At 48.0% G+C, this 9,334-nt stretch overlaps 1 protein-coding gene across 1 annotated transcript; it reads right to left on the minus strand.

Moving 5' to 3' along the window:
• Positions 1 to 6,388: 6,388 nt before the first annotated feature.
• SMKR1 (small lysine rich protein 1) lies at positions 6,389 to 9,126 on the minus strand. The gene is made up of 3 exons (XM_032106145.1): positions 9,020 to 9,126; positions 8,329 to 8,387; positions 6,389 to 6,666 (listed from the first exon to the last, which is right to left on the minus strand). Exons 2-3 carry the CDS (start codon positions 8,329 to 8,331, stop codon positions 6,463 to 6,465), a joined length of 207 nt encoding a protein of 68 aa, XP_031962036.1. The 5' UTR covers positions 8,332 to 8,387; positions 9,020 to 9,126; the 3' UTR covers positions 6,389 to 6,462.
• Positions 9,127 to 9,334: the final 208 nt, after the last annotated feature.

Here is a 9,334-nt window from a genome sequence, read left to right on the forward strand (position 1 = left end):
GAACTTTTAAGACCTGCTGAAGCATTCTGAGAGGCCCCAGCTGTGGTTCTAGGGGAGAAAAGCAAAATATCAGCTGCCAGTATAAGAGCTGGAAGTGTTTCCTACTCTGCTGCCTGCTTTTCTGGTGATGGGAACAGAAACTGTGCAAGGTACATGAGTAAGACAATGGAAAGGACGAGGAATTGATAAAAGTGTGTGGATTTCCAAGGAAACAGAGCTACTCCTGGGACAGTTCCCAAAGGGCAAGCTGTAATTATCAGGTACTCCCTCAAATATTGTATCTAATTTCAGGAAGTTCTTCCTGGATAAAGTATCTCAGGAGCCAAAACAACAGGTGACAGAAGCTTTCAAGGACCCCATCTCAGGCCGTGTCATTTGAGAGGAGTTGGAGCCCATGCCAAGCTCGATGGTTCCGACTGGACTAAGACCAAGAGCCTGGTGCTTTGGAAGCTCCAGAATACCCCAGCAGAAGACACCTGTTTTGCTGGGTGTTCACTGCCTTAGCGGCTTGATAAAATCTGCTGCCAACCCAATCAAACCTCACAGACAGGAAATCATCGTCCTCAACAAGGCCCTGCCCTTGTCTGGTGGAAATAATTCCATTTGGTACAAGCAAAGCGCTCCCGGTTGCTCCTCTCCAGCCACCTCTAGTGAGGGATACCTTAAACCCAGGATGGGAAACTCGCAGCATCATCACAGGCAAATGTCACAGAGCAGAGATTCCCTCCAGACGGGAAGATGTTACAGTTTCAGGGTCTGTAATGTTTTGAACTGCCATAAAGAGAAACCTGTAAGAACCGTCACAGACCAGGTTTTGTGTAAAAACCAAAGGAGCCAGATCATTCCTGCTGTGCTCTGGGCAATCCAAGTCATTGTCACCGTGCCTTCTACACCCAGTGTGTGCCACTCTGGGAGCAATCCCTCCGATCACATGAGCATGTGGGGGCAGATTTATTCTACAAACCTTTTTTTCAGATTGAAACAGATCAAAAAAAGTCTTAAAAAGGAAATTAATTTTTTCGGGAATGATGTAATTTAAAGAATGAGCATCTTGCCATAAACATGACAAAGAAACATCAGAGTTCTTTGTTTGTAAGTGGCCATAATTCATGTGCCCGTTTCCCATCTCCTTTTATCCCTGGGAGATACCAGCACGAGCAGCTCAGCACCCACAGCTGTGCTACAAACGTGCAAAGCAGGGCGAGATAATCCACATTTAAAGCCTCTTTCAGGTGTGTTCAGGCCATGTCACCACTGAGAAACCTCCAGGAAACCCCAACTGCAATAACTGTAATTTAATTGCTTCACTGATACAACTTTAACTCAAACATCTGATTTAACATCTCAGTCTGCACAGAAAAGTCTTATTCCAGGCTGATTATCTCCGTACATCACAGAACAGGCACTTCCTTTTAAATGATGTGGGAAAAGTGCCCCCAAGAGTTGCATGACCTACTTGAATCATCCTGAGAGAGAGAAAAAAAAATTAAATTCTGAAGTTAAATGTAATTTTCAGCTTGTACTAAACAGCTTTAAGTGTTTTTGCTTTCTTCAATAATCCGTGTGCTCCTGTCTCCCTGCTGACATTTCCTGTAGGACTGTAGGAGCGCTTGGCCTGTCCTTGCAATTTCAGCTATTAAAAATACTCCAGTATTCAGCAGTAAATGCAGGTGAACTTTTAAACGTTTAGGTCACGAATTTCCACCAAAGAGCAAACTGCTCCCTGCACAGCACATGACTGTGGCCATTCCAAGGAATCTGCTGCAGCCATGTGTGGCATTAAATATTTTCCTCATTTTTCTTACACATTTCTCTCTTTTAGTGCCGGTTACAGCTCAAAGACAAATGCTGACACTAAGCCAGGCTTTTGCATAAAGAAGATTTCACACTTGGTTTACTTTAGCTGCATTGTGAATATATCAGACTTTAACAGTAAATTTAAAAATTCCTTTGGATTGTTTCTCCTGAAATCACATGGCAATAACCTAAAAGGAACACAGCAATTTTAAAGGCCTCTATTTCCTTTTAAAATAATTAAATATCAGGACTCCTGAATTCCCTGAACACCTCCAGAAAACTACTGGATAATTATGCAGTGGGTAACACACCAGGATGTAACAAATCCATCCCAATGTTTGACCTGGGAGACTTTGGTACCTGCAGGTGTCCTGCTACCTGCACAGCAACCACGTCTATGAGTTCTAGTATTTCATTCCTTTTTCTCCTTTTTATGACAATTACAAAAGCAAAAGAGAGAAAAAAACAACTCATGTCTTTAAAAAAAAAATCTAAGTAAGTTTGCAAGAGAAAGCCTTATAAAAAGCCAGTAAAATAGGGATTTTTTTTTTCTTGAAATGGCACCAGGGCAGCAATACAGTGAAAAATGAGCAAATAAGAGAGGAGTTAACCCACTGGAAACTCTATTTTATTTCCTTCTGCTGACACTATTTAGTGCCAACATTTAAAAAGCCTCTTGCAAGGAAGTTTTTCTTTAAAAATTCTCCATAGGAGCCTCTTTGTTATGGAGATACCTTTTATGAGGAAAAGAGTCCTCAGCTATCCATCCTCCCATGGAGCTGGGAAGTAACAGCCAGGGCAGCTCTTCAAATGAGAACTGGGACAAAAGGATCGCTGCCCCTTCTCAAGCCTTTCTTACACATCCAAAGATCCACGGTGCTTTTCCTTGGCTGAAATAATGTGCAAGGAGAAACCTGGCAGTGCAGAAACACTGGCTGAAGGGAAGGGAAAGGACAGGCAGCTGCTCACATAGGGCTTGAAACACCCTCGTTCCAAATGTGGTGAATAATCTCTTTCATCAAACCTTTCATATTTATATATATCTCCACCACTCCCATCACAGAACAGTCCTGGCACTCTCCCCACCCACAAACACACACATCAACATCTCCTGTATTTTTAACAGCGGGGCTTTGGTACACAACTTCCCGCAGGAAACGTGAACCAACAGTGGCAGCAGAGCACAGGAAGCCCCAACACTACAAAAGTTTAACTCCCTGCAAGACCTGACACACGTAACACCACCAAGTTCCCTGTGCCAGAAAACAAAGTGCATCTGCAGCTTGCAGATTCCCCTCACAAAACTCTTTGTGACTTACTCATCATAAACTCAGCTTAAATCCTGCACCCCAGCAGGCAGAAAAGCCCATCTGAGAACCAAAGACTTACAGGTTGGGATAAAGCAGAAATAGCTGCAACTGTCACCCTGCAGCTGTGGGGACTCCCTGTGAAGTCACATCCACGGGAGCCAGAGGCTCTCCCTCAGAAGTCATGGCAGAGCCCGCAGCACTTTTAAGCAAATTGAGCCATTTGAAGTCCAAACTTTTCTTTAGAGATTTCTCTTGGTCTTTACGAACCACCAGGGAGCCGGAATTACATACAAAATTCAGCTGAGAGGTAAAAGGAAAAAGGAAGGGGGAAAAAAAGTGTTTCATTTCTCAGTTTGGGATGGTTGGGAGGGTTTTTTCATCTGTTGTCAAAGAAGTGAATGGTAGCTTTTCAACTTTTCAGATCCACTAGAAAGCAGAGTCTTTGTCCTTTGCACTTCACTGGTCACCATCTGGAGTGTTCAGCTGCATCATGCTGAAATCAGAATTTTTTGTTAAAGAGAGAACATATAATAATATTTCACTCTTTGTTCCAGTAAATTTTGGACACTGGAACTTTAGAGTCTTGAAATGTTTGTAGCTCCAGCTTACCACAGATATAAAAATGGCCTTGCTCACTTTGAACCATCCTTAACCATGTTAAGCAGCTCCCACTTCAGTGCTCGGAAATATCTGTCCCTAAAAGCTCTGTGTGGTAAATATACCATACAAAAATCTACTTTCTTGGGGTTTAATTAATTTCTTAGCTTGAGATGGTGAACACAGAGGTTGCAAGAGATCTCTGGCTTTAGAAGGCTGATACTTGGAGGAAATAGCTGTGACTTGCTGCGACCAGAGACTTCCTGGTGGGTGGTGGGGAAGCGAGAAGGCGAGTGAACGCTGAGGAGGAGCTGTAGGTGCCCAGCTCAGAACAAACTGGTGCTGCAAACCACATCCCTGAGTCATCAGAGCAGGCCAGCTGCAGGGAAACAGGAAATCCACTGGCCTGGGTGTCCATCCTGGGGACATGGGTTACTGGTGAACACAGTGCTGGTGCTGGGTTGATGGTTGGAGCTGGTGATCTTTTCCAGCTCAGAGCTTTTCCATCCTTAACGATCCTGTGATTATTTTCTTGACGTGTTGTGAGAGACTGAAGTGGTTCATGGCTTAGATATTGCTAAAATCATCAAAGGGCTTTTGCCCACTGTAGCAAACTGGAAAGAAACTGCTGTCCACCTGTGACCACCCCTCCTCAGGTACCCCTACTAAGTGGGATGTTGGATCTTGAACCCGGGATAAGACAAAGGTGGTACTTCTGTCCAGTTATCCCCGGTCTGGGAAGAAGAATGGATCCACAAGGGTAGGAAGAGAGACTGTCATGCTGATGGCTCAAACATTCAGGGGGAAGTTGCCAATGTGCAAAGCGACCCGCCCAGCTGGAGAGGGCAAGCATAGCCCAGATCAGGCTACAAACTGATCAGGGACACCCCTGTGAACCGGCCACTGCCTCTTTGTCCTTACTCAAGGGAACTCAGCTGGGATAACTCCCCTGCCCGGGGAATATCGGGACATTCACAGGTAGCCCAAAGGTGTTCACCTCTGCTGATGGGCCATAATGGGCCATAGTGGACTGAACCGTGCCGATATAAAAGGCAGCTGTATCATCCTAGGAGGCGTCAAAGAGTCCCGAAGTGTCCCATGACTCACAACATTCCATCATCCAGTGTGAAACTCCCTGCTTCAGGGGAGATGCCTGGGTGTTCCCACCTGAACCTGAGTGAATATAAACCCAATAGATTTTGTGTTCCCTGCATTTCCCCTATCCCCTCCTCGGGATTTCCCCTCATCACCCGGTGGATCCACTCTGTGGTCATCACTTCGACCAACAGACACGGAGATAGCAACAACCAAGTCTCATCATGAAGCCTGTGGGTGGTGAGATCCTTGTCCTCATATCCTTTCCCTCTTTCTTTTCCTTATCTATTTTCTTAAGTGATATTTTTATGCTTTCATATTGTCCTATTACTGTAGATAATAACAGCCCAAATGGGTACATGGCTGTTTTCCTGTGCAACCAAATTGCTCTAAAATAAACCCTACATATACATATATATATATATTTCCAAACACCAATTTCACCCTTGGCTTTCTAGGGTGGGTTGTACCACATGAAGATGAAACAAACCCAGTGGAGTTTGCAGCAAGCTACAAATGACAGCAGCTGGCTGACGAGCAATGCCACCAATTATAATTATCCCTGGTCAAAACCTCCTCATAGAAGGAACATTTTAGGCTGGAGAAACAGCACCAGGATTTCCAGGCCTTTATTGGCTTGGGTTGATGATGTTAGAATTGAGTGTTACCTGTAACAGAAAGGTACCTGGAAGCTGGAGGGGTGGAAGGACTTGGGAGAGAGGCACAGCTTCCCTCAGCGTGGTGCTTCATGATTTATCCAGGGCTGTGTTGAACACCCGAGGAGGAAATGCAGCACAAGGGCTCTGAGCTTGTGGTCTCCAGCCAGGATGTTCAGGCTAAGAATGATCACAGTAAGTGACAGCCTGGGCATGGGGGTTCATCACCGCCTCTGCTGGATGTAACAGAATCACTGACAAACCTAAGTCAGGTTCCCAGAATCATTTGGGATGGAAAAGACCTCCAGGATCATCCAGTCCAACCCGTGACTGACCCCACCTTTTCCCCAGCCCAGAGCCCTGAGTGCCACATCCAGGAATTCCTTGGACACCTGCAGGGATGGGCACTCCAAACCTCCCTGGGCAGCCCCTGCCAAGGCCTGAGCTCCCTTTCCATGGGGAAATTCCTGCTGGTGCCCACCCTGAGCCTGCCCTGGCCCAGCCTGAGGCCGTTCCCTCTCTCCTGTCCCTGTTCCCTGGGAGCAGAGCCCGACCCCCCCGGCTGCCCCCTCCTGTCAGGGACTTGTGCAGAGCCACAAGGTCCCCCCTGAGCCTCCTTTGCTCCAGGCTGAGCCCCTTTCCAGCTCCCCCAGCCTCCCCTCACATGACTGACACTCTCAGTCCTGCCATGGGCTCCACTTCCTGAGCTCAAGGAGGACTCAGGGACTCATCCCATGCATAAGGAATGGCAGCAGTGTGGGTAAATCCAACCCCAGCACAGCCCTGCCGAGGCACAACACCCCATTCCACACAGACCCGGGGGTGAAGGGCCACAGCTGAAATGACAATGGCACAGTGTCCCCTGCCATTTGTCACTCTGGGCTTGAGCTGTAATAAAAGTGTCTTTGTACAGACATAGCAGTGACCAAGGAAAATATTTGAGCTGACCACTGCAGAGGTCAGGGCGGGTTTAATCACAGAGGAGTCTTCACTGGGGAATTTGGTTTTCACTTCTTTTTCTTCCCCTTCTTCTTGAGAGAGCCAGGCCAGGGATAGCCCCGGAATTCCAGGAAGGCAGAGGCGTTGTGAGAGATGTAGTAAGCGTTGAGCATGGCAGCTGGGCTGAAGAGATCCACTTCTTTCACATCCTTCTTCCCACCCTTTTGAGACTTTTTGCCTTTGCCGCCCTTGGGTTTTTTGGTTTTGCCTGCCTGCAGAGAGAAAACGAGCACAAACCCACTCAGTTCTGGGTCTTTGTTGTCTCACTTCTGGGTAGAGGATCCCAGGCTAAGAGACTGAGAGAGCTGGGTGTGTTCACCTGGAGAAGGGAAGGCTCCAGGGAGAGCTGAGAGCCCCTTGCAGGGCCTAAAGGGGCTCCAGGAGAGCTGCAGAGGGACTGGGGCCAAGGCATGGAGGGACAGGAGCCAGGGAATGGCTTCCCAGTGCCAGAGGGCAGGGCTGGATGGGAGATTGGGAATTGGGAATTGCTGGCTGGGAGGGTGGGCAGGCCCTGGCCCAGGGTGCCCAGAGCAGCTGGGGCTGCCCCTGGATCCCTGGCAGTGGCCAAGGCCAAGCTGGAGTGGCAGCTGGGACAGTGGAATGTGGCTGGAACAAGATGAGCTTTAAGGTCCTTCCAGCCCAAACCATTCCACGATTCCATGATCCCAAGACATCCCAGAGCAGCTGTTTTGTTCCATCTTAGTCCTGGCTCGCAGCATTAGCTCAGAACCCCTCACCCAGACCACAGGACTTTGTGGTGGTTTTGTAGAAGGACTCACAAGCTTTAATACAACTTTCACCCAACCCCTGTTTGCTCTGGAGGCTCTGAGAACCTCTAAGGCCATCAGACTGAGCTAATCAGTGTCCCCCTGTGCTTCTATCTGGCTAAAAAAGGTTTGTGCACAATGGAAGTCAAACATCCTTTTCCACTGATTTTTTTTTAATTAATGCATGAGGGTGCAATCCTGAAGTAACTTGGCCTATGTTCATGCACTCCTGTGTGCCTCTTTGTGACTCTGGATCTTAAACCAGGAAAGCAGGACTCCCTCCTACAGCTTTCATGGCTCTGGGATAGAGCTGCTCTCCTACCACTGGTGGTTACACAAATCCAAACCCACGTATGCAGTGTATTTTCCGTGTTATAACTTCTGAAAAGTCCTTTCATAGCTCAGCACTACTCGGTGCAAAAGAGACAAATATTTGTGCTCTGAGTTGTGAGAGTAGAATAAAGGGCACAATCCTCAGGATCACCTGGGACTATGGTGTGAAAAAATATGGACAGGTAAAGAAAGATTTTTTAAAAAAATCAAATTTTCTCTCTAAAAGACACAAATCCTCTAATAGAAGCAAGAAAGAGAAAATAAGAGTGTAAGATGCAGCTGATGGCAGATTATTTGCAAACTGAAACTACCTGACCTCAGACATATGTTTGAGACGAGTACAAGCCTCCTTCACAGACCTTAACTGGACAGAATTTGGGGAATACTTCACATGCTGGAATGTGCCCCCTTCATGGGAATGTGCTCATGTCAGATTTTGCAGCCAGTCAGTCACCTGAGTCCCACTCCTTGTTTGCCAAGGGTCTCTGGTGGATTTTGTGAGCACTTGTAGGTTCCTGGTAGGAATTCAGCCTGTAGCTGATCTTTCCAAATATAAAAGATGCTTACAGGCTTCATACAATATGTACAAAATTTTACGGCCTGCAGCCAAGAACAAAAAAAAGCTAAAAACCAGAATTAGGTTTATACTTGCATACAAAATGAAATTGGGCAGGTCTGTTCTGTCTTGCAGCTGTGGGAAGGAACCTTCTGGATATTAACCCTTTTCCTCAAAAAAGTGGTATCAACACTTCAGAAGGATCAAAGGTGTTTTACCATGGCTGAGTCTTTTTACTGAGCGGCCAGGACTCCACATCAAGCCCTGGAGATGGACCCTGCAACACAAAATCTCATGGTGAGTTACACATGAGGTGTTAAGCACCTGTGCCTGTGTCAGTCCCCATTAAACTTTAAAGCAAAAAAGGGAAAAAACAGTCCCCTGCAAAACCAGGTCGAGGTGGGTGATCCCTAAAAGCTGATACCCACCTGTGAAATCAGCTGCTAATTGTCAAATTCCAGGACTCTGAGCTTTTCAGCAAACCCCTTGAGATTTACAATGACAGAATCTTGTAAAAAACCTCCAAGCCCAAGTCCAACTGTTCCCCAGCACTGCCAACGCCACCACTGATGCCAAGTGTCCCCAAGCATCACACCCACATGGCTTTTAAATCCCTCCAGGGATGGGGACTCCACCCCTGCCCTGGGCAGCTGTGCCACGGCTGGGCAACCCTTTTAGGGAAGGAATTTCCCCGATATCCAGTCTAAACCTCTGGCACAACCCGAGCCTGTTTCCTTTTGTTCCGTCCCTTGTTCCCTGGGAGCAGAGCCCGACCCCTACTTGGCTGCCCTCTCCTTTCAGGGAGTTGTAGCGAGTGAGAAGGCCCCTCTTTAACTTCCTTTTCTCCCCCGGCTGCCCCAGCCCCACTTCCCTCCCTCACCGGCCCGTGCAGAAACGGCAGAATCTCACCTTCCTGTCCCCACATCACCGCGGCTCTGAAGCGGCCCCGCTTCCCCCGCAGGGCCGCCATGACCTCCCCTCCTTCCCCTCAGCGTCGCGTTGTCATAGCGACGCCGGGGCGCGGCCTGGTGCTGACTGACAGACCCGCGTCCAATCCGCTGCTGACACGCCCGCCCCTCGCCCAATCAGCTGCCGGGGGGCGGTGCCCGCGCGGGCTTCCCGCCACTGCCGCCGTCACGGGGAAAAGGGCGGGAAAAGCTTTGAGGGGGATGAGGGGAGAGGCCGCCGCCATCCCCGCCCCTGTCCCACCCACAGCCAAAAGTC

Source organism: Corvus moneduloides, chromosome 4 (assembly GCF_009650955.1).
Source record: "Corvus moneduloides isolate bCorMon1 chromosome 4, bCorMon1.pri, whole genome shotgun sequence".
Taxonomy (NCBI): Eukaryota; Metazoa; Chordata; class Aves; order Passeriformes; family Corvidae; genus Corvus; species Corvus moneduloides.